General features: G+C 38.9%; 1 protein-coding gene and 1 long non-coding RNA gene across 3 annotated transcripts in view; both read left to right on the top strand.

Moving 5' to 3' along the window:
* The window catches only part of tbc1d5 (TBC1 domain family, member 5), a 42624-nt gene that overhangs the window by 15503 nt on the left and 948 nt on the right, over positions 1 to 26173 (top strand). The window contains exons 3-21 of one of the 2 annotated variants that reach the window (XM_057827982.1): positions 166 to 217; positions 348 to 456; positions 596 to 685; positions 3280 to 3354; positions 6938 to 7005; positions 7077 to 7179; positions 7445 to 7533; positions 7633 to 7683; positions 9853 to 9922; positions 9994 to 10166; positions 10244 to 10386; positions 10464 to 10570; positions 10730 to 10815; positions 13456 to 13739; positions 13820 to 13858; positions 19626 to 19831; positions 19907 to 20006; positions 20081 to 20160; positions 22622 to 22858. In XM_057827982.1, coding sequence (XP_057683965.1) covers positions 166 to 217; positions 348 to 456; positions 596 to 685; positions 3280 to 3354; positions 6938 to 7005; positions 7077 to 7179; positions 7445 to 7533; positions 7633 to 7683; positions 9853 to 9922; positions 9994 to 10166; positions 10244 to 10386; positions 10464 to 10570; positions 10730 to 10815; positions 13456 to 13739; positions 13820 to 13858; positions 19626 to 19831; positions 19907 to 20006; positions 20081 to 20160; positions 22622 to 22858 — 2162 coding nt within the window. Of the gene's footprint in view, positions 1 to 165; positions 218 to 347; positions 457 to 595; positions 686 to 3279; positions 3355 to 6937; positions 7006 to 7076; positions 7180 to 7444; positions 7534 to 7632; positions 7684 to 9852; positions 9923 to 9993; positions 10167 to 10243; positions 10387 to 10463; positions 10571 to 10729; positions 10816 to 13455; positions 13740 to 13807; positions 13859 to 19625; positions 19832 to 19906; positions 20007 to 20080; positions 20161 to 22621; positions 22859 to 26173 lie in introns of both variants that reach the window. The other variant, XM_057827981.1, reaches the window with a different exon arrangement.
* LOC130910566 (uncharacterized) lies at positions 10832 to 12195 on the top strand. The gene is made up of 2 exons (XR_009061874.1): positions 10832 to 11700; positions 11778 to 12195. It is a non-coding gene; the product is annotated as an uncharacterized LOC130910566 (long non-coding RNA).

Consider the following 26173-nt stretch of genomic DNA (forward strand, 5'->3'; position numbering starts at 1 on the left):
GAAATCTGCAGTTTATAGTCGAAAATTACGTTACCCAAAAATCATCACCTAAAGAGTTATCGGAGTGGTGATTCAAGTTTTTTCCCTCCCAGCTGTTCTCCCCTACAAAGAAAAGGATGAATGTTTATTTTTACTACCTTCTTGTGGCTGTGTTTGTCTCAACAGGAGGCTCTCTCGACAGCAGCACTCACTCACAGTCAACCTTCCTCTCTTACAGGTGAGTGTTTGCATTGTTTACGCGTGTGGGCGCACCATAAACTCTTGGCACCCCAGCGCCTCGGTTTTTACTGCCGCTCGCCACTTTAGATGAATAATAGCTCGAGACGCTCATAAATCTCCCCGCGCAGGAAAGAATGGGACGACTTGTTCCTCAACAGTAATTACCTGGCCAAGATCCGGCAGGCGGGCATCAGCGGTCGACTGAGGAGCAGCCGCTTTCGGAGTGTGTGTTGGAAGGTGACTGCCAAATGGATCCAGCATTATTGTCAAATTGGAGCACAATAGCTTTGGCAACTAGCCCGTTTTAGAGGGAAACTAGTGGCTGTGTCACAGATATGGAGGCACTTACTATAATGTATGTTCTGGGTTGCTACAGTTGTATCTAGAGGCTCTCCCAGAAGACAAAAGTCAGTGGATCAACAAAACTAAGGAGCTTCGGGGCCAGTATGAGAAGATTAAAGAAACGGTGAGTGTTTCTTTGTTGACATTTAACACCAAAATTGCTTTCCCCAAGGAAAAATCAAGCAATTACCGTATTTTTTGGACTGTAGGTCGCACCTGTGTATAAGTCGCACCATCCTAAAAATGTGCAATGAAGAGGAAAAACCGGAGTATAAGTTGCATATTTGGGGGGAAATGTTGAAACACAGGCCTTGGTGCCCTCTTGCGGTTTAGTGTGAAAATAGCATGTGAAATGATATACAGTGATCCCTCGCTACTTCGCGCTTCAAACTTCACGCCCACAGTCCATCGTGGATTTTTTCCCCCCCAATTAAAAAAAAAAAAAAAAATGAATACATATGAGCTGTTCTGATCTGATCACATATGAAGGAATCCAACCTTCTAGCCAGACCGCCGGAATTGCACCAGCCGAACCGCCGGACCTGCGCTGGCGCAGCTCCAACGAGCCGGGCCAGCAGGATCTCAGCAATCCAGCCAGAAGGCCAAACTCAGCACATTTACCTTAGTCTTAACACTTAGTACTAACTCCATTTTGAAAGGTTTAAGGCTCACCATGAACAAGTTGACAATTTATTCGGTTCGACAGCGATCAAAACGGCAAGGCGAAACAGAGACACTCAGGTGAGGAGGCAAACTCGTTCCAAGGTCACCATATCAGAAGTCAACAAAGAGAAGAATGACAGCGCTTAGTTAAACATTCAGTCTCTTAAAGGCTCTCGCGGGACGGGCCGTGGGCAGGAAGAAGGGTGTGTTTGGGATTATTGTCTGTTTGTGGATTGAACAGGAGGAATCGGGATTTACTGTTGTCCGGGCAACGAGGGTTGTGGATTTTGCCACCTCAGCATCAAAGGGGCTCTTGGAGTCTAGTCAGTCATGTTATCAGTTAGATATCAGACGTTCTCCGGTGCTCCTTGTGTTGGGACGGAGCGTCCCGCCGGGAGAACTGATTGCGAGAGTTGGTGCGTCAATCTTCCTCATGACGCACATGTTCCGTGATAAGAAGGCGTCGTGTAACTTTTATGCCCTATATTCTGCTTGTTTTCTTTAAACTATGGTATAAGTGCTTTTTATTTTATATTGGGTGTGTTAGAGTAGTACAAACAGACGAAGACTACGAGAAAAGGTACTATCTCCTTGAGTAGTCTCACTCTCCCTCCTGCTGCTTTTCTTGCTTGGTCAGGCAGTGCACTTGAGTTGCTTATTAAAGTAAAAGGTGATTGACAGAAGTTAAGGTTTGATCTTGCCAGAGATGCTTGGAAGCCGAAACTCCAAAGCGCCGCATGCGTCAATCATAGTTTAACTTGTTAAACAGTAACTGTGGCAACTCATTGTGTGAAAGTGAGCAGATTGATTGGATTTAAGTGGACTCACTCAAAGAAGCACTTCATAAAGACATTTTTTTACTTTTTTAAAAAAAATAATTCGGTGGGACAGCAACATGTTTAAAACTGATCATAATTATTACATTTGAAGTGCTTAAAAAACATTGTAATAGTGTAACGAATTGGGTTCTAATGTGGCGGACGTTTTTTTTCTGTACCTGAACGCATCGCGTGGCTGACGTGACACAGAGGGAGCGGAGCGGCTAAAAGTTTACTTTCGCTTTCAATGTTTTCTTCAGAACACCGTGAACTTTGGCGGTCAGGAGGTGTTTTGTGTTGGATAAGTTCTGAAATAAATGATAAAAACCTGAGGAAGCTGGCGATTTCTTTGGTGATGTTACCATAATAATAATTGTCATCTTAACTCATAAAGACTGGCGAACGGTGGTCGCAGGAGAACAGTGGAGATGTATTGTTGAGCCAGTTCACGGATGCGCACCCCACGCTCATATTTTTCTATAATTTGTATCTTCATTTCAATGGTGTCACGTTTTTCCTTGTTTGACCATCTGTATAAACCTTTTTGAAACCTGTGTTGATTTCTCTCACAAGAAAATTTGCCGTGCGTCCGGCCGCGGTGCTGTCATGTCATCGTATTTCGAGCATGTCGTCGGATGTAGAAACAAATGGCGAGTCAAATTTTACGTCGGATGTCGAAAAGATTGTGTGTCGAAGCGATCGTATGTCGAGGTACCACTGTATGTACATTAAAAGTATCATGATATATCATCCTTCGATATATTGTCACACCCCTAGTGGATGTTCTTGGGGGCAGTTAAAATTGCCCATAAAATGCCAAATTTTGACGATCGGTTGAAGTTTTGAGTAGAAAAAAAAAGGTAAATTTCCCACAGTAAGCCATATTAGTTAATAGAAGATATCAACACATGCAATTGTTTTGCGTAAAGAAAGATATATTGTGCTTATAAATTGTAGCACTACTATAAGTAGATGGTTTGACTATAATTATTTACTTCCTCTTAGAAGTTTGAACTATTCCACCATGGCACCATTACTACTGTAGATTCCTGCATATTAAAATAATGAATATAGTATGAACACTAATTACTGTGCAGTAATGAATACATAATCAGAAATTAATATTTGAGTAGCGTTTAGTCATTTCCTTTCGGAAAACAGACAAATATGGGAAAAAATATAGTACATTAGAGCTGATTTTAAGACTGACGGTATCATTTTTGTTATATTGCCACAGCATATTACTAACCCTCGCAAGGCTGCAGGCCAACAGGACTTGGTGGTCAACAATCCGCTGTCCCAGGACGAGGGGGTGAGTTAACACACATAACACATACAATTGGATCATCTGTACGTAACTGTTTTTTTTGTTAGGGAGTTGAGTTGAGTTTAGGTCTGTCAGTCACTTTTTTTCCCTCATTTGCATCTAAAAATTGACTTTAATGAAATACATTCCCTCCAGGCTTGATTACTTAGTATTTCATTATTGGTTCATTACCAGCTCTGAGTAAGTAATTCGAAAGCTAGTGGATCAGTTTTTAACTCATTGGCTGCCATTGACGGCGATAGATAACTAGAGTTGTAGTCGATAATATCGGCAGATAAAAGCATTTTAAAATGATATTGGATAATATCGACATCAGTTTTCGTTAGGCATGCGCCGGTATGAGATTTTAACGGTACGATAACCGTGAGCAAAAATACCGCGGTTTCACGGTATCACGCTATTGCAATTATAGCTCCAAAATTTTGAGATATATGGGTTTAAAAAAAAAAAAAAAATCCATTGAACAGGATTTTTTCACAACATATTTGCAAAATGGAACATGAATATAATGTGAAAATAAATAAATTAACAAAAAATAACAAATATTACATAAAATTAAAATAAATAGAACCTAGACTATACCCACAGCCACAGCTCAAGTTCCTCAATATTAGAGTAAGAACAAAATAATTGCTATAAAAAGTAAAAACACTTCTAAATAAAATTAAAAATATATACTGTATGACTTTTTTTTTGAGGGGGTAAGCTCAAGTGAAGTTTCGCCATTTTCAGCCACTGTGTCAACTCTAGTCTACATGATGCCATGCCTTTGTGTTAAAAAGAACAAAGAATTCATAAGTTAATAAGTTAGTTAAAAATGTATAAGTTAGTTTTATAAATTAGTTAAAATGTAAATATTGTTGAGGAAAGGTTTCATCTAAAAAAAAAAAAAAAAAAAAAAGTGAGGAGTGAGACCTCCTCTCTTAATTAGCGATCTTTGACGCGATTCTTTTTCTTTCCCCCCTTCATTCAAGCTTTTCTCTCAACTAAGCGGCTGTGAGACATAAAAGAAGCTGCTCTCCTCGTTTAGCCTAGGCTAACATTCGTCTTTGTAAGTTTTAGTTAGTTTGTATATTGAATTTGAAAGGAAAATGTGTGTTTTGTTTTTGGAGAAATTTTTAATGGTGCTACTGCTATCCTGTTGAACCTAATCACACGTGGAAAAATACAATTGTACAACGTTTTAAATGTATTTATTTGTATATTTCACCACGATTTGAGAGCTCAATAAATTGAAGAAAAGTACGCCTTGTGTTTGGAGGATTTGTTTTTGGGTTTGCTGGCTGTTTAGTGACACGGCAACAAACTGGAAAGGGTGAGCGGTGCCGCACCAAGCCACTTCGGCTGCATTTTGGCACATGAAAAATAGCGAATACCGTACTAAGGTATGACGGAAAATTTTAGTGGTTTTGAAACCGCGACGTTTTCACACCACGGTAAACCGTGAAACCGGTAACCGGCACATGTCTAGTTTTCGTTATTGGTTTTACAATAAATACATACATACAATACAATTTACAACATACAATGTCCCCGATCGGGCCAATCGAGCCATTGTTTAAAGGATGGGAATTGGTGAAAAGGATTGAGGGATTTGATTTAGAAAAAAAAAAAAATTAACAATATATACATTTTATACTCCGCAATATTCCCGGAAAAAGTGGAAGTGCTGTAAACAGTAGTGCTGCAACGATTAATCGATTAACTTGAGTAATTTGATTAGAAAAAAGATTTGTTTAATTAAGGTGTCGTTGTAATGGTTTGTTTTGAAAGTGTTTGTATTAATTTTACTGACTTGGGTGGACACACTGCCCTGTAGTGGCGACCGTGAATGTGACATACCGTAGTTTCCCAAATATAAGGTGCACCCGTGTATAACCCGCACCCCAACTTTACCTGTAAAATCTAGGGAAAATTCTTGTACCCGTGTATAAAGCGCACCCTAATTTTAACACCAATAAATGAGTCTCGCGTCTCAAACTTTTATAAAGAACACGGTTGCAGCATTTTTTCATCCTTTTGTCAAATATTTTTTTTACAAAAATATAATATTAATTTTCTGTGGTAAAATTGCTACAGTATACGATAGTAATTTTCACAAAGTAAGGAATTTTAGCGAGTTTTAACAGAATTCACCAGCGGAACTAATGTTGGCAAGTTGTGTAGGTCCCGGGGGAAGAGTTCAGTTAAGGGAACAGCCGGAAGTAAACAAATGTCCCGCGATTTGCGTGCAAGACATACGTTGTTACTTTGTGAGTTTCAATGTAAATAAAACAACGCGGTTTGGCTCAGTGGTTCGACACTCTTCCTCAGACTCCTGTCCTAGCTTGCCACATGGTCAACATTTATACGAAACGGATCGGCATATACGTTCTCTTCAAGACAACATCGCCATGTGCTGGCATGTTGCAACGCAAAGGTTAGAAAAATGTACAGGTAAATAATAAACGAATAGTACAAAAAAAACATTTTAATTTTTTTAGCTGTGAAAAATATCGTGAAAACAATTATTTACCACATGAAACTTGATTACTATGTCACTGACGTTCGGATTAGGTAATATTGTGCTGGTCCATGACCTATAATATGTTAAGTGTACGGCCGCATTTATCTGTACCTGTTGGATATCGGTATCAGATTTTTGGAGTTGGACGATCCTAACCTGTGACGATGCTAACCTAATACTGTACACAGCAGTATTAAATGAGAAAACCACTAGTCACAAGTATTAGTAGATGATTAGACGAAGTTCATACCGCAGGTCTTAATGCACAAATCCGATTTTTTTTTTTTTTAATCATATCGGGTTTTTTTTTTCATTCCCGTTTAGACCAGCATTTTCAATCGCAGCACGAAGTGTCGCGCATGCGCAGAAGACCAATAATAGACACGTCACAATATTGCATGGAATAAAGTGACCCGCATGCACAGATGTAGAAAAATATGTCACAAGTAAGAAGCGCCAACGTATGCTAGCATTATTAACATGGAGGTCTGTGGCATCGCTTTCCATGGACGTTGAAACACTTGAGTTCTATAAGCTACTTTATTGTGCGAATTCGCCCGTTGCGAAGCAATATAAATTAACATAATCAGCGGTCACCCTAATTCCAATTTGGGAGATATGAGATTTCAGAATGCAACCACATTCTGGAAAAATGTGGCTAAGATTGGATTCAAAACCACATGTGAAAGTGACCTACATCGGATTAGTAATGTTCCACTTTTTTGCGACTTGTCCCGTTCAGACCATCAAGTCGGAAAAACACGAAAAAAATTGTATTTGTGCATGAGGACCTGCGGTCTGAACCTAGCCTTTGAGCAAAAATATGAATGCTGCTATGTGGAATCTGTTTACACTGGATATTTTTAGGTTGCAGCACTAATTGATACATTTAAGATTTATTACCTTATTGGCTGCCCTTGACAGCAATAGACTTGGCCGAACGTTCGTTCATTCACTGACAACCCTACAACTTGAAAAAAAAAATTCAATATCTTTGAATCAGATTAGTAGACGCCCAATCCATTTCTTTTCTAACTTCAAATATTTTGTTTTCCTGCTCAGAGCTTATGGAACAAGTTCTTCCAGGATAAAGAATTGAAGGGGATGATCAAACAAGACGTACTGAGAACGTATGTAACAATTATAACTGACTTCTAGTTCAAACGTTTTTCTATACCGCATTTATATTTAAATTCTCAAGGTTTCCTGAGATCCGTTACTTCCAGGACGACGATGTGCGGACCAAACTGACGGACATTCTTTTTTGCTACGCTCGAGAAAACGAACAGTTGCTTTATAAACAGGTAAGTAGGCCATATCGCTCTTAGCGGGTGTCTGCAACATGCGCCAGGCCGGTTCGGATGGCTAGCAGAGCATCTTTTTCGCAAAATGGAAGTGACACATGGCCGGGCAGTCGCTAACAATATCTAAATTAAAGCTGTCATTTTGGATTACAAGGCTCGTGCATCACTATTAAAGGATGACTGACCACAAATGAAGCATATTTTCTCTCCCGACTGCCCCCTTCTAAACCTCCGCACCCTTGCGTTTTCTCCCGATTGTCCGTAGGGGATGCACGAATTGCTGGCGCCCATAGTCTTCGTGCTTCACTGCGACCATCAAGCCTTCCAACATGCCAGCGAGACGGCGAATCCGAGGTCACTTCCTGTTTTCTGTCAAACTGGACCTCATTCTTTTTTAGGAGTTTGTGAGATCCTCTTTTGTTTTGACTAATGTTCTCCTTTTTCCCCACACAGTGAGGAGATGAAATGCCTGTTGAATCCGCTGTACCTTGAACATGATGCCTAGTGAGTAACAGACAGTAACTGTATTTAGCTGTCATTGGGTAGTTTTCCTCAATCCGATTGCAATCAATCGTATTAAGTGACTAGGATTTGACCTGTATACATGAAGTTTAAGTGAAGAGATTCGCATTCAATGCGTGTTTGCATGGCCCCAGCTGAATCCGATTACATTGTTCTTTTTGACATGCGCTAATCTTTTAGTCATCTCAAAATGTGTTTGTCTTTTTGTGAACGAAAACTCAAGACTAATTTTGTATAGTCTTAGTCGACATTTACTAATGTTCGTCTGTAAAATCTTTAAAATTTACTCTAAAAATAAATAAGTTTCCAACTATTTTTCGAATGAACATTGACAGACAAGCACATATTGTAGTGTCTACAAGGACAACGCCAACATGGTAATTCAGTGTTGTTACTAACGGTGTTAGAATATAACGGCGTTACTAACGGCGTTATTTTCTTCAGTAGTGAGTAATCTAATTAATTACTTTTCTCATCTTGGCAACGCCGTTACCGTTACTGAGGCGGGAAAGGCGTGCGTTACGATGTTGGTTGACTGACGCAAGAAAAGTCTGGAAAAAGACGGACTCACGGAGACGAGAGAGCAGAGCAGGAGTGGGGAGCAGGCAAGGGAGTGTGACGCCGTTGCAAACGCAATGCTACTATGCTAGGTGGCGCCAATAATACCTGACAATACCTGACTGTAGCCGATAGACTACAAACTACGGCCACATGATGCTTCGGTAGATATCACATATACACAGAACTAGATGCAAATGACAGACACGGCAGCATTCGGAACATATATAATAAAGAACTAGATGCGTTAGTAAACAGCCGCCATCTTAAAGCAGTAGACTTCTCATGAAGGCTCTGTTGTAGAGAACCTTCCTGGCGATCCTAAGTCACTTTATATCTAAAATGCTCCAAAATCGGCAAAACTTAAATCTATCTTTAAATGATGAAACAGTTTTAAAACTTAAACATATCGAAATTAGACGGAAGGGAACCAATGCAATAACGGGAGCAATTTTAACAACTTTAACTATTGATTCACAACATTAAATGACTTCCACACATAGGAAAGGTTATTTTCTAGTTATCGCAATATCCGCAGTACCCCTGTGTCTAGTTAAGTTTAGGGTAAAGAACTGGCAGAGAGGGACCTGGGTAAACCAGTTTTAAAAAAATTTTTTTTAAAGGAAAAAACAACCATGAAAATTATCACCAGTTACTTTGTCAAGTAACTAATTACTTTTACACTAGGGTAACTGAGTTACTAATGCAGTTACTTTTTGGGAGAAGTAATTTGTAACTAATTAATTACTTTCTTAAACTAACATTAACAACACTGGTGATAATACACACTCAGCAGGAAAATGGTACATTATTTTCAATGAATTATACCCACTGGGGTATTAAAAAAAAAAAAAAAAGTTGCGAGTTTACGAGGATGCTCGCCATTAGCATTAGTCTAATGGAAATGCAATGCTAACACTATGAGTTGCATTTAGTGTGTGATAACTCTTCGCCATCTTGTCACGGTGGAGAACCTTGCTTCTTCCAATGATCCCGAGAGCAATGCCGTCGGGGGCCTTTTGGCCCCTGGTAGGGTCACCCATGGCGGTAAGGTGCCGGGTGAGGTCCCAGACTAAGCGATCCCAAGACTTCAACGCTGGGTGTGGCGGAGAAATAAACCATGGCTAGGTTCAGACCGCAGGTCTTAATGCACAAATCCGATTTTTTCGTGTTTTTTCCGACTCGAGTGAGGCATTAACTTGACAGTCTGAACGGCACAAGTCGCATAGTAGTGGACCATTTCAAATCCGATCTGGGTCACTTTCGTATGTGGTTTGAATCCGATCTGGGCCGCATTTTTCCAGATTGTGGCGGCGAGCCGAACTGTCAAGTCTCCTAAATCGGAATTCATGCAGCAATTACAGTACGTCAGCAAAGAGCGAGAGCAGCAGGCAGGACTGCAGCGATGTAGCTGTGCATTAGTGTTGGTGCCTAGCTTGAACTCTGCGAGGGTGGGTCTATAATGTCCCACTCCTGCTTTACTTCCACTTTACGAAGCGACGTCATGGTCTAAAAATAGCATGCGTGCAGTATGCCATTGGACGTCTATTTCTGTCAGTGGTATTGATACATGATTATTATTCTTTCCTTTAGTGCACTCTTCTCTCTGCTGATGGAAACAGCAGAACCGTGGTTCTCCTGCTACGAGAGGGAAGTCAGGCGGGTGAGTTTGACATTATGATATGTACATTTAGTCGTCATCCTTTACAAGTAATGTGACTTTTTTGCCTGCAGGGTAAAGAAGAAATGCTCACCAGCATCCCCTTTGCTCGGCCTCAGGACGCGGGGCCGTCTGTTGCCATAGTTACCAAAGTCAACCGCATTCAAGATCAGCTAGTTAAGAAGCATGACGTGGAGCTTCACATGCATCTCAACCGTCTGGAAATCGCTCCTCAAATCTACGGAATGTCAGTTTATCCAGTTCAGTCTTGTTTTTCTAAGATTTCCGCAGCACATACTAATTGTTTGTTTCTTTGACCTTTAGCCGCTGGGTGCGTTTGCTATTTGGTCGTGAATTCCCACTTCAGGACCTTCTAGTGGTTTGGGACGCCCTCTTTGCTGACAGCATCACACTGGACCTGGTGGATTACGTCTTTGTGGCCATGTTGCTTTATATTCGAGACGCTTGTATGCTCCGCTGACATCTAGTAAAAGCTAGCGTCTTTAGATGCTAATTTAAATGCCACCTCTTGATCATTTTCCAGTGATCGCCAGCAACTTCCAAACATGCCTCGGCCTCCTAATGCACTACCCCCCACTCGGAGACATCAACTCTCTCCTACAGAAAGCTCTATTTCTCCGAGATCCCAGAGTAAGAACTGATTGGGCGTGTGATGCTTGAAATTTGATTTCACGTTTCACAGAATTGTGGCTGTTTACATTCATTTTGTCTGCTTTCACACAAGTTCCCAGGAAGTTTTTGTACGCTGGATTTAGTGCTTTGAAATTTGTCGTTTTCCTGCTTCTACAGAACCATCCTCGACCTGTTAACTACCAGTTTCAGCAGAATTTGGATTACTACAAAACCAGAGGAGCAGACCTGATGAATAAAACACGGTAAAATGCACGCAAACTGTTAACATCTGTAAATGTATGGATATTTTGGAGTGTTTCATTTTGCCAAATTAGTGTCACATCAGTGTGGCGAATGAATTTGGTTGAGGAGAACTGAAATTTGCGCCACTCACATGCTTTGGCCAATGATAATGCAGAAATATTTACTTGTATTTGCCAAGTTGGATACAGAGGAATTTGACCTTTTAGAAAAAGATAATGAAAATATTTGGATGAGTTTTATTGTGGACAACCAATTGATTGTCGATTGACAGTGCGAGAAGGCGTTGACCTTTACAACTGGATGCACATACAAAACTAGCTTTATAAGGCAATACAATGCATTTTTATTCATGTGGAACAAAGCTTGAAGGTATAACCTTTCTCAACAGAAAAACCTTAGTGTTCACTGCCTGCATAAGAATTCTTTTAACACTTTATAGGACACATGACTAGTAATTTAAATTAAAAAAAAACTTATTTTGGGTCATGTAGGTCACCCTTTATATGTATGTGTGTGGGTGTATATACAGTGCTGGCCAAAAGTATTGGCACCCAGAAAATGATTGCAATTATAAAAGCTTTGGTAGTAATATCTTCATTTATTTGCTTGCAATGAAAACCACAAAAGAGAATGGGGAAAAAAATAAAATCATTATCATTTTGACCTTTGAAAAATCATGTGATGCTTCTCTCATTTGTGTAATTCACAGTTCCTGTTAAGTATCTGTGGCACATAACAGGTGGTGGCAATAACGAAAACACACTCACAGCCAGTTAAAATGGATTAAAGTTGACTTAACCGCTGTCCTCTGTTCTTCTGTGTACCACATTGAGCATGGAGAAAGGAAGACCAAGGAACTGTCTCGGGACTTGAAAAGCAAAATTGTGAGGACTCATGGGCAATCTCAAGGTTACAAGTCCATCTCTAAAGACCTGAATGTTCCTGTGTCTACTGTGCGCAGTGTCATCAATAAGTGTAAAGCCCATGGCACTGTGGCTAACATCCGTAGATGTTGACGGAAAAAGAAAAATAACGAGAGATTTCAACAAAATAAAAAAGAGAAGATTGGTGGATAAAGAACCTCGACTAACATCAAAACAAGTTCAAGCTGTCCTGCAGTCTGAGGGTACAACAGTGTCAACCCGTATTATCTGTCGGCATCTGAATGAAAAGGGACTATGGTAGAATACCCAGGAAGACCCCACTTCTGACCCAGAGACATAAAAAAGCCAGGCTGGAGTTTTCAAAACTTATCTGAGAAAGCCAAAAACGTTTTGGAAGAATGTTCTCTGGTCAGATGAGACAAAAGTACAGTTTTTTGGGAAAAGCATCAACATAGACTTTACAGGGGAAAAAAATGAGGCCTTGAAAGAAAAGAACACTGTCCCCACAGTCAAACATGGTGGAGGTCCCTGATGTTTTGGGGTTGCTTTGCTGCCTCTGGCACTGGACTGCTTGACTGTGTGCGTGGCATTATGATGTCTGAATACCAACAAATTTTGCAGCATAATAGGGCCCAGTGTGAGAAAGCTGGGGCTTCCCGCAGGACAATCACCCAAAACACACTTCAAAAAACACTAGAAAATGGTTTGTGAGAAAGCACTGGAGACTTCTGGAGTGGCCAGCAATGAGTCCAGACCTGAATCCAATAGAACACCTGTGGAGAGATCTGAAAATTGCAGTTTGGAGAAGGCACCCTTCAAATCTCAGACCTGGAGCAGTTAGCCAAAGAAGAATGGTTTAAAATTCCAGCAGAGCATTGTAAGAAACTCATTGATGGATACCGGAAGCGGTTGTTCACAGTTATTTTATCTAAAGGTTGTGCAACCCTGTATTAGGCTGAGGGGACCAATACTTTTGTCCGGCCCATTTTTTGAGTTTTGTGTAAAATGATAATGATTTATTTACTTTTTTTCATTCTCTTTTGTGTTTTGTCATTGTTAGCAAAATAAATGAAGATATTACTACGAAAGCATTTGTAATTGCAATCATTTTCTGGGAGAAATTGAGCATTATCTGACAGAATTGCAGGGGTGCCAATACTTTTGGCCAGCAGTGTAAATTGAATAATATTTACTATTTTCTTACTGACAATGATAGACGGTCCATTTTACTTCAACTGGCACGACTGGCTCTTAATTCACATCTTTCTCGGCAATTGACAGCTCTAAACATCCAATCCATATTGACTGAGAGGAGCAAATCCTCCCAGTCGGAATGGATTAGACGTCAGCAGCAGCCAATGAGTTAAAAGCGATATCACAAACAAAAGTATGCATTCATGATGTCATGTCCGTGTTACAAAGCACTTACTGCTGCTAGTCCGATCCTGGTGTTGTGTTGGAGCTCTTTCCATAATCTCTCATGCTGTGAAATAGCGGATGAGCCATTTTTTTCCAGTTCATAAAAATTAAATTTTTTAAATTTGCATAAACTAACCATTATAGACTTACATCATCTTTGTAAAACTCCCTCCAGAGCACCGAGAGGCCATTTACAAAACATATCAACCGACAAAAGGTGAAGGCAGTATTCTTCCAAAAACAAGTTTAGATGTTTCAAATGGATTGGACGTCGATCGCCATTAAAGGCACTATAACATTATTATTTTTTATTTTTATTTTTTGGCCTTCCTCAAGCTCCAACACAAAAGCCGCCCCCCTCAACATCAACAAAGTGTCTACCAGCTTGCTAAACTTTGGGAGGAAGCTCATCTCTCCGGCCATGTCGTCAGGCACTACCACAGTATCGCCCATCAACAGCGAGGTGCACTCCACCTCCTCCTCTTCGTCACCTACTTCCACCTCAGCGCCCCCTTTACCACATCCCCTCGCCGAACCTCCGACTGTCCCGGGACCACCGCAGACCCACTCGCATTACCGTCTTTTGAAATCCGAGAGCATGCCTGTCCATCTCAGTAAAGGTATGTTACAAAAAAACAAACAACCTCCTACTACAGGAGCTTAATTGATTGACAATCATGTATGTTAGATGTGATTTCAGGTGGAGCATCTCATCTGCCAACACAGAGTGACACGCAAGGTAAAAAGCACTTGTGTGATTAGCAATCTTTTCGTCCACTGTGTTGTAGTAGCAAATTTTGAACAGCAGAGGGGGATGACAGACTACTGATTGAATAAAATGGCATGCTGTCTTCTCGTCTCTGAATTTATTTAAATGAGGTATCGAGTATTTGATTGTTGCCCTTTTTAGGGCACATGACTATTATTGGAAATTTAAAACACTGAACTTTATTTTAATTATTTTTACACCACTATATTATTATTTTATATTCTTACTAGTAGGGTTGTTCCGATCATGTTTTTTTTGCTCCCGATCCGATCGTTTTAGTTTGGATATCTGCCGATCCCGATATTTCCCGATCCGATTGCTTTTTTTTTTTTTTTTTTTTTTTTTTTTTTGCTCCCGATTCAATTCCAATCATTCCCGATAATTTTTCCCGATCATATACATTTTTGCAATGCATTAAGAAAAAAATGAATAAAACTCGGACGAATATATACATTCAACATACGGTACATTAGTACTGTATTTGTTTATTATGACAATAAATCCTCAAGATGGCATTTACATTATTAACATTCTTTCTGTGAGAGGGATCCACGGATAGAAAGACTTGAAATTCTTAAAGGATAAATGTGACTTTATATATTGTGACTAAATATTGCCATCTAGTGTATTTGTTGAGCTTTCAGTAAATGATACTGCAGCCATTTAACTTTTGCCCAAATGCATGATGGGAAGTGCAACCATGACTGTGCGTAGGGGCACCAATTGATATATCTTCTCTGTGTTGGGAAAGAACATAGGGTGTTAAGAAAATGATCAACTACTACCTTTCTTCCCCACATTACCTCCCACGTTATTTTTAATTGCTGAGAGAGGCATTGTAAGGCTTTAGCCACATAAAAAATGGCTCCAAAGGCTGTCAAAATTCTCTTTACTCATTATACGCTGCCTTTTAGTGCTATCTATAAGTAAAACGGCGTTTTTATAGATTGAATGCGGCAATGCGTGAGTGGGCCGTGCAGCGTATGTGTTAAGATTAAAAAATGTAATTATCGCCGTTAACGCAATAAATTTGATATCCCTACTTTAAGCCAAAACTAGTCTGGATGAGTGTAAGACATTTTGTCTGTAACGTTAAATAAGAAAACGATTTCAATTAAAAATATATATATATTAAAAAAAGGCATGTCCGATATTATTTTGCCGATTCCGATACTTTGAAAATGACATGAAGATGTCCCGATCGATCGGGATGCCGATCGATCAGGACATCTTTAATTACTAGTGCTGTCAAATTTATCGCATTAACAGGCGGTATTTTTTTAAATTAATCACGTTAAAATATTTGACGCAATTAACGCATGCACGGAAGGACCCGTGCATGCGTTGCCTCAAACAGTTTACAATGACACCGTTTTAGCACATTGAGAGCGAAATGGCAGAGAAATGCTAGTGGACACAGGCGTTCATTGGACCGCGCCTTTTATTGGGTTGCGCTTTGGCAACTCTTTTAAAACAAATATAAGTATTGTGGCCAACGACGTGGGGAAGAATGACAGGAGAACGATCTTTTTCTTAACACGCTTAATTGAACACAACGCAAATCATATTGTATGCCACTTGCAGCCACGACTGACAGTCATGGTTGCCCAACTTCCCATCATGCATTTGGGCGTAACAGTTAAATCGCTACAGTATTATTTAGTGATAGGAATATTATTTTTGTTGTGCTATCTCTCGCAGGAAATAATCTTTTCTTAACACGCTTAATTGAACACAACGCAGAACATACCGTATACCATTTGCAGTCACCACTTACAGTCATGGTTGCCCAACTTCCCATCATGCATTTGGGCAAAACAGTAAGTTGCTACAGTATCATTTAGTGAAAGCTCAACAAAAATAATATTACTATCGCTCAATAAAAATAATGTTCACAAAAAGAAAATCGCTCAATGCAAAGAAAACTGGCATTCCCAATTAAAATAGCTATGGAAAATACACAAAAAACTTACTCAGATTTTGCCTTGGTCTCTAATTTAAAACTCCCTATTGACACCTTGTGTATTTCAATCACTACCTTACGTAGTTAACTATTAGTTTATTTTTTGATTGAAAATGTTAAATTGTATTAAAATTATAACATTAAGAGAGGTTTTAGTATAAAATTACTGTCACTTGTACTCAAATTATCTTTTAAGAACTACAAGTCTTTCTATCGGTGGATCCCTTTAAAAGAATGTTAATAATGTTAATGCCATCTTGTGGATTTATTGTTATTATAAACAAATACAGTACTTATGTACAGTATGTTGAATGTTTATGTCAGTCTTGTGTCTTTCCATTCCAACAATAATTTACAGAAAAATATGGCATATTTTAGCGATGGTTTGAATTGCGGTAATTACAATTAATTTATTATTAAGCTGTGATTAACTCGATTAAAATCGTTTGACAGCCCTAATTATTACTGTTATTTTTGGCCCATAAGGCACACCTGACTGTAAGCGGAACCCGCCAAGCTTAACAAGAAAACTGCATTTGATCATATGTAAGCCGCAGTGGTCTATAAACTGCAGGGTTTATGGTGGGGGAAGAAGTAGCACATTATTGTCTGAAAATTAGGGAAATTATTAAAGTTGTCCAGTAATATAGGGAGATAAAAGCATTTAAAATAATATCGGAATTGGTTTTACTCCAGCATGTATGCTGGGTTATAAATTAAAGTAGAAACCTTCAGCCTTTTGTGGATAAGGTGGTTACAGCTAAGCACAACAGCTGTGCTTAATGACCTCTAGATGTTTCCAAACTAAGATGCTTGGGATTTTTTTAACTGAGGGGAAGACCCTAATCACTAGTGGTGCACAAATAAAATTAACAATAAATGAAATACAGATAGTCCGCGGGTTGCAACGCTACCAGACTTACGTGATGTCGACTTAACGACGCCTGAGAGTCCAGCATTTGTAATTTTTTTTCCCAGTCGCATTAACAGTTCTTAGTTGCCGTTCTTCACGGCAAGAGCCCCTCCTCTCCAAGCAGCATCACCGCCGTCCTGCAGTTGTTCTCAACCGGGAGATTTGCCTTCAGATCCATTTCTTTGTTCTCCTGAGGCTACTGCAGCTTTCCCCCCTCTTGCGAGTCCCGATCTGGTTTTTCGAGTTCGGACAGCAAGCTCACTTTGAGAGAGGCGACGCGGGTGACCTTAACGGCCATTGTATCCCCCATCCCTCGCCTCCCATTCTTTCTACAGTGCCCTTTTTTCTCAGCATGGCGACTCACTGGCGAGTAAAGCCCAAATAGTCATTGGATATAATGGAGTTTAATGCAATGTACCTCACAATATCCTATTTTTTACTTATTTGTTTATATGACATATAATAATGTTTTTGGATAATTATTTTGAGATTTTGGGGTAATCTACTTTAAATTTTTCTTTTTCTTTTTAGAGATACTGAAAGAGTTAATTCCGACTTCCGCGGAAATTCGGGGTTCGTCGTAAACGCAGAAACGGAACCCGTTCGTAACCTGGGACTCCCTGTATAATAAACTATTAACTCATCAAATATGACGACTGCATCACCAGATAGAAATAGTAACTAAGAAAAGTAATAAAACACACTTAAACTGTGCAAAAGCCCGACAAAATGGATCTTGGGAATTGTCATTGCATAGGTATGTCCTATAATTGCCTGCCTGTATTTTTATTGCTTTGTAGCCTCCCTAGTGGCTCTTTAGGGTAACTAGTATAAACGTGATTTGCCAGTAGTCCCGTGTTACGAGTCTTACGACGCACCCAACTTATATGATTTCGACTTAACGAAGCCAGAGTCTCGTCTGCCATTTTGTCTCGAGCAGGGGTTGCGTTAACCGAATATTTTCCGTCGTTGACCGATTTTTTAAAACGGTGACGGAAAAAACTGAAGTCCATCCGTCATTTTGACCGGTTGCAATTCACACCCCAGACCACAGGGTGGCGAGTGAGCATATTAATTAGCTATTGTCTCTCTTGATGCATGACCTCGTTGGCCTTACTCTGAAAAATGTCAAGGCAACTGAGTGTCCGAAGTTTCTTCAAAAAGCCCCAAAACGACGATGGTGTTGATAAAAGGTGAAAAAACAGGGACTGCGCAAGCGGGCACGCAATTCAAGTCCATGCGCACCAGGAGGAAAGTGTGAGACTACGTTCAGGCCACAGCAGGTGAACTGTTAATTTCATCGTTCCATATGTAGCCTACCTACTGGGGCCACAGTCAGCTGTTTTTGTCACTGCGGAGAAAAAGTTACATATTCATCTGCTTGATGTGTGATGGCACGGTGTGGATTCTCCGTTAAGCTTGTTCGGACAGAATATTAATTTAAAATGAATGAAAACTAAATACTTTTGAATATGTTGAAGCGGTATGCAATGTTAAGAGTCTTGTTAGCTGTAGGCGCACTATCCTATTCCCCTCACTATCCACTCGCGGGGGCCTGCGCTTGTCAGTGACGTTCCTTATTCTCGCTAACATTTGTTAATAATACGCTCTGTGTGTAGTATCATCCATCGCTTTTCCTTTTTAAATGGGCACTTATAAGCGAACGCAAGAAGTAACAACGGGAACATTTTGAAACAGGTATTTCACGGGAGAGCATTTCGACTCTTCGGCCAATCATATAGCGAGAGCGAGTGGATAGTGAGGGGACCGCGCGCGGCTCTTAAGTGTCTCTGTCACGTGACTGTCGTAGCCGGTAACGCGCTCGGCCAAATGGACACACAAGTACGGAAGGTGAATTATGCCAAACAAAGGGTCACCACAATGTCATTATCATCATTTTAAAAATTTAAGTGACGGGTAAAAATAGATTATGACCGGATTTTTATGACCCTGTCAGTCAAAATGACAGACAACGAAAAAGTCTAGCGCAACCTCTGGTCTCGAGTCGTTTTTATTGATTGATTGATTTTTTAAAATTTGCGTAAATAGTACATTATTGTACCCCAAAATATCTTCTTTAACTTATTAATACAACTTTTCTACCCATTGGCAAAATGTGTATTTGATTATAATGTTGACTTTTGATTTGTGATGCATGCTTTTATTTTGGTGGAGGAAGCGTAGAGCAGGTAGTACTTCCCACACGATTCAGAGCGCATTAACACACGAAGGAAAACTTTTTGCGCACACGACGCACGCGCACACGAGGAAGAGCGCATTTGCTCCCACAAATAAGTCGCGCAGTTGAATTTGTTTTTGGACAGTTATTTTGAGAATTAGGGGTACTCCAAGGGTTATTTCCGACTATCGCGGAAATTCGGGTTATGTCGCAAACGTAGGGACGGAACTCGTTCATTACCCGTGCACTACCTGTATTGGTGAATTATTCCTTTTATTTAATTTTGGACATTTTGGCTCATTTCAATTCATTTTATCTATATGGGACATTGTTTTGGCACTTTTTCTATAACTTTAGTCGAAGTTGAATGCTCAATTTTGAAAAGTTGTTACATTTACCATTATTAAAGCATCCAGTAGGGAATCACAATTAGCAATAATATGGTAAGTCTCTGAACGCAAATATCGGTATCTGATTTTTGGAGTTGGACAACATCGGGTAATCAGTTAAAATGTCATTATCGGACAACTCAACTTATTATTATATTTTTTAAAATGATTTGGTATTGTCACTTCCTGTTGATATTGGGGCATTCTTAGGTCACTTTTAGTCACAATTGGACATCTATCCCCATCAATGTCACTGAAACATGATTATTGACTGGCAGCATTTTCTCTCTCAGGCCAAATCACCAGGAGGCTAAGTTCCTCTCCCAGCATTGAGAACTTCTCCGCTGGTCATTCCTCCGCCTCGCCGCCTCTGCCGCTCTCCAGGGGAGGCAGCGATTTGAGCGCCTCGCCGCCTCCCTTCTCCTCTGCCAAGAAAGAGTCGTTTTTCCACATCACCCGCTCGCGTTCTCACAGCAAAACCATGTCCAGGAAGGAAACGGTGAGACACTTGAGATAATTCTCAACATCCGTGCCCTCTTTTTTTCATTTTTTTTTTTTTTTTTATCGGTGACAGGAAGAAGATTTGGAGGCCCAAGTGTCATTCTTGCAGGGACAGATCAACGACCTGGAGGCTATGAGCAAATATTGTGCTAAGATGATGAACAGCCACATTTGTAAGTACAAGAACAAGAGAAGCGTACAACAAGACACAAAAAAACGGCTTTAGTGTGAAATTTTATCTTCTCAGGTAAAATTCAGGAAGTGATTTTACAGGAACACTTAGAGAAAGAAGATGAAGTGCTTGTTTCATTAGCGGGGCTCAAACAGGTGAGACACCCAAGTTTGGCTGTCATGTCAAGTCATAAGAAAAAAAAATGTTTCATTGAGGCATTTCATTTGTAAAATACATGTTAAAATCGTTGTCTTTGGGATTGCTTTTCTCTTTAGCACAGGACTTCTTTTTTCTTTCAGAAAGAAAGCTGACCAATACATAGGGTCTGAAAGGCAAATTGTTGTTGGATTATCTTTAAATACCCGCTACTTTTTGAGCAGAATTCTAGCTTTGTATAGGCTAATGTTCCTATTGTTGAAAGCACAAAAGTGTGTAATAACTAGCACATTTATATTTTGTTTTCTTACTGACCTCAAAACCGAAGTACGTACCGAACCGAGATTTTTGTGTACCGTTACACCCCTAGTCATAAGCATTCATTACTGCTCATGGCAGTGTCATTTGATATTTATGATGGTCTTAGGACAGTCTTATGGTGCTTCTGTCAAATAAAGTGTTACCAAATACGATAACTAGCAATTAATGAAATAACTGGAACAGTAACTGAAGAAATAATTAGCACAGAACATGAAATTTGATTGTTATTTACATCTGTAGTGCTGCAATGCATGCTAGGAGGCATGTTGGACGACAACAGCGTTGACAGCAGGTGGCAGCAGAGGTTGACTGTCTTCCCCATGGGAGCAGTGATGGCAAAAAGAAGCTTCTTGAAGCTTTGCAGCCAGTTGTTTGGAAGCTTCATGGTGGTTCATTTGGTCTTATGACAGTCTTATCGTGCCGCTTTCAAATAAAGTGTTACTGTTTAATATCTTTTAGTGTAAATTAGGGCTGCAGCTATCGAACATTTTAGTAGTCGATTAATCGATGGACTAGTTAGTTCGAATAATCGAGGAAACTGATAAGGAACATGAAAAATTAAAATACCTGAGCTGAGCCTCAAACGGTCAAATTTTTTTTTTAAATGAGAATCTATGTACAACAAAAGAACAATTGGCTAACTTGCATGGAAAAAGTCCGCTAGCTTAAATGCTATAAAATGCTACAGTTTTTTTTTACAATGTTCTTGACAAATGGTTCAGACACATATTCCCTCAAAAACTGCTAAATATACTTAAAAACGGCTAAATATACTTATAAACTAAATTATGAATGCAATAAAAACATTAGCTCAAAAGAAAACTTAGCTTACATTGGTCTTAACAGGGAGCAATTGGATTCAGCCATGTGAAAAGACAGACCAGAGGGCAGTGTACCCACCCTAATCAATAAAACTAAATGCAAACACTCTCAAAATAAACCACTACCACGCCACTTTATTTAAACAAATACTTGAAGCAACAAAATTTAATCCGAATTTTTTTTTCAAATTGAATACTCAAGTTAATCGATTAATCGTTGCAGTACTAGTTTAAATATCCCATAATACATTGAGGACAGCTGAGGCTTATAGTCCAGTGCGGCTCATCTATGAACAAATGCCGTCTTCGTGACAAATTTGGTGGGTGGCGGCTTTTAGTCAGGTGCGCCTTTAGTCTGAAAATTACGGTGTTTCTTCAAACTATGCAGAATAGCACTTTCATTTCACAAGATCAATGAATGCATTTAAAAATAAATGAAAATACCTGAGCTTAGCCTCAAACTTTATAAATAAAATAAATTAGGCTTTATGTACAACAAAAGAACAATTGGCTAACTTGAACAGCAAACATCCGCTAGCTTAAATGCTATAAAATGCTAGAGGAGTTTTCTTTTAATAGTGTTCGAAACAAATCGTTCAAACACATATTCCATCAAAAAACTGCTTAATATACTCCTAAACTAAATAGCGAATGCATAAACAAATATGTTAGCTCAAACAAAAACTTAAAACCTTATGTTGGTCTTAACTAGGAGCAGCTGTATTCAGCCGTGTTAGACAAGTTATGGCAAATCAATAAAACTACAACACTTTAAAAACAAATTATTACATCACTAAAAGAATCCTCGAAGCAGCAAAATTTGATTAGAAGTTTTTCTCTAATCGAATTACTCGATTAGTTGTTGCAGCATTAAAAAATAGCAACACATATATCTACTAGGGGTGTGACAAAACCGTTAACGTGAGCACAAATCGTATCATGAGGTACTCGGAGGTTCCCACACCTATACTCCACATTGAAAACTACCACAATTCGTTCCAATATCATTATTAATTTATTATAATGATATTTTACGAACCTAATATACAGCAGTCTTAAACCACTAGTTGCAAGTATTAGTAGAGAATTAATTATTTTTTTTACATTTGACCAAAAATATGTATGCTACTTCTGTTTTAGGTTGCAGCACTACTTGATACATTTAATTTATTAGCTCATCGGCTGCTATTGAAAGCAATGGACGTCCAATGCAATTGAAGTGGAAGGATGGCAGCGAATGAACGAAGGTTCATTCGCTGCCATCCTCCCACTTCTAATGCATTCGACGTCTGCTCATGATAAACAAATTTTTTGGCAGATTAAAGATATCCTCAAGGGGGCGCTGCGCTTCAACCAGAGCCAGTTGGAGGCCGGAGAAAACGAGGAGATCAACATTGCCGACAACCATTACACCTCAGCGGTCGAACCCGCTTCCAGCGGGCGCCGTGACAACGGCCAGGCGCGAGACGGCAGAAGAAGGCGAGGCCCCGACGGAGACGGAAGCAATATGGCGGACGAGGAGGAGGAGGAGGAGCCAACGATGACACCGCAAGAGGTGCATTGGCCATGACACTACGGCATGAATAATGTTTTTGCATTAAATTCAGATGGAATCATTCAGTTTGGTCTTTGACTATTTGAAATCTTGTGATTTAAAAAGGCGTTGATTTGACAATTTATAAGAGTAAATATTTTTAGGTTTTTGTAGTCCTAGCTTGTTAGCAAGAGTTTTTAGTTCTCAAACATAGTTGCTGCAGAAAATGTTGAGCCCAGAGTATTATAACGGTAAATAAGGTGATTTATGAGTCGTTTGATCTGAAAAATGTCTTTGATCCAAAATATTGTCTTTACTGATTAAGCAATTTTACATCAAAATTGCAAATTTCGCCATGACAATTTTGAATCGCCAAAGCCAGGATTTATTTCATGTGCACTTCACTGACTCAGGTTCTGTTTTGCTGACTAATGAATCAAATTTTTGCCCATTTAATCCATTGATGCATGAATTCCCATTTAGTTTACATAAAGGACTAAAGCACTACATAAGTACATAATGTAGAAATACTAAATATAGAAAATGGAAGAAAATGAGAAAATACTGTTTAAAAAAAAAAAAAAAAAAATCTTAAAAATGGCAAAAAAATTAAAAGTTAATATAGATAATTTATATTCTGAAGGTACGAATGTATTCTCACAAAATATGGGATTTTCTCATTGTACTTTTATTTTTTTTATATTAAATTTCTTTATATATTTTTACAATTACTATTTTTTATGTACTTATGTATTCCTGCAGTGGTGTGTGATGTAGTCATTAAATATACATTATGGCAATGTATTTCTTGTTTGTTCTTTTCCTCTTCTGTCTGCTTCATTCCTTTCTGTCCCTCCGTAACAGCTTCCTGCTCCCTGATTTCTCCTAATGAATAAAACGTAATGAACAACCACAATGGGAATGCAGAGATCCCTCGCCAATTCGCACTTCTAAATTCGTGGTTTCAGTTATTCTGTTACTCTGTAAGGCTCCCTTGACACCTGAGCATTGTTATCTTCATCGAAGTGCACAAGTGTTTCTTCGTCACAATCATCATTATCATTGTCAGTCAAGTAAGGAGCTGCTGGAGTCTAATGTCATATTTTATTTTTAAAATGTTCACACGGAAGTTCAGGATTTTTGACTTTAGGCTTAATCTTTGAGTTAGCTGGGGTTTGGTTAGTTGATGGAGATGTCAACAAATTCTATTATCTAAGTTATTTGTTAGTTTCAGGGCTCCGGAATGGCTAAGCTAGCTAGCTAAGACTAACAAATAACTTGCAAACGAAGCTGAATTTGTTGAAATCAACTCCACCAACTAACTAAACCCCGACTAACTCGAAGATTAAGCCTAATGTCAAAAATCCTGAACTTCCGCTTTAAGATGTAAGCATTTATACATGAACAAATAATTGTTTTCTTTTATATTTTATAATGATTACATTTGCACATCTGCCATTTGCCACATTTGCCTTGTTTTAAAAACGTAAAAATATATCGGGTTTTGTTATTGTTTTTTAATTGCAGAAAAAAATGAAGAAAACGTCTTATTTGTTTCTCTTTCCAATGCTGTTAAATCTGAGTAAATGCTAGGGGCTGTCAAATTTATCGCGTTAACGGGCGGATTTTTAAAATTAATCACATTATAATATCCAACGAATGCGTGGGACGACCCACTCACGCATTGCCGCAAACAGACTACAATGGCACCTCAGGCATCCATTGGCGCTGCATTATTTATTGGCATAAGCTTTGGCATCTCAACGCAAAGAAGATATATCATTTGCAGCCACCAGTGACAGTCATGGTTGCCCAAATTCCCATCATGCTTTTGGGTGGAACCGTTAAGTCGCTACAGTATCATTTACTGAAAGCACAACAAAAATAATATTCCTATCTCTCAAAAAAAATGTTCACAAAGAGAAAAGCGCTCAATGCAAAGAGAACTGGCATTCCCAATCAAAATAGCTATGCAAAATAATACTCAGACTTTGGTCAAACTCTATTCAAACATTTCGTTTAGCTCAACAAATACACTAGATGGCAACATTTAGTCACAATATACAAACTATCAGAAGCCTTGTACTTTGTGAAGTCAACACTCAAATGAACGTAAGGTACAATGAACCCGGAAACTACGGCGTCAGTCGCGGGGCAAAACACACTAGAAAAACTTGGCTTGATCTCTTAATTAATTTAAAACTCGCCCTTGACACCTCGTGGTGTAGTTCAATCACTATTTTCCACAATGGTGAGCTATTAGTTTATATTTTGATTGAAAATTTTACAAGTTTTATGAAAACGAAAACAAACAGAGGGGTTTTAACATAAAATTACTATAATTTGTACTCACATTTATCTTTTAAGAATTACAAGTCTTTCTATCCGTGGATCCCTTTCACAGAAAGAGTGTTAATAATGGTAATGCCATCTTGTGGATTTGTTATAATAAACAAATACAGTACTTATGTACAGTATGCTGAATGTATATATCCGTCTTGTCTTATCTTTCCATTCCAACAATTTACAGAAAAATATGGCATATTTTAGAGATGGTGTGAATTGCAATTAATTACGATTAATTTTTAAGCGGTGATTAACTCAATTAAAAATTTTAATCGTTTGACAGCCCTAATAAATGAACAAAAACAACGTATTTTCCGCACTATAAGGCGCATCGGAGTAAAAGGTGCACCTTCAATGAATGGCCTATTTTAAAATGGTTTTTATATACTGTATAGGGCGCACCTCATTATAAGGCGCAGTAGTAGTAGTAGTTGTTGGGGGTTGCATTATGCATCCACAAGTTGAAGCTGCGTTTAGAGGGAATGCCATGCCATGTTTACCGTAACCAATACTGATCCATATATAAGGCACACGCTTTTGAGAAAATTGAAGGCTTTTAGTGCGGAAAGTACAGTATATGTATATGTATATTTTTTATGTAAATAGACTCCGCCTTCGCGGATTTTCGCAGGAGGGGCGGTTCTCATTAACCAGGTTTACTGTATATAAAACTCCCATGTGATACATTAAAACTTGTTCAACCCATAACAACACTCGGATTCCTATTCTTTGTGTCAAAGCAGCTGAACAGGACAGGTAAAAAAATGCATTCAGGCATCAGGTTAAACATTTTGATAACACATTCAGGAAAAATTAAAGCCATCACAATATAGCTACGTACAGTTTTATGTACTATAAACTGCTACATTCAGGCAAAACGTAAAATATGTTAGGCTAAAAATATATTTTGTTATATGGAGTACAACTTCATTATATTCCAGTATTTATGGCAGCAAGCCTCACAGGTTTTTTGAACCAATTTTTAAAATC

Source organism: Corythoichthys intestinalis, chromosome 22 (assembly GCF_030265065.1).
Source record: "Corythoichthys intestinalis isolate RoL2023-P3 chromosome 22, ASM3026506v1, whole genome shotgun sequence".
Lineage (NCBI taxonomy): Eukaryota > Metazoa > Chordata > Actinopteri > Syngnathiformes > Syngnathidae > Corythoichthys > Corythoichthys intestinalis.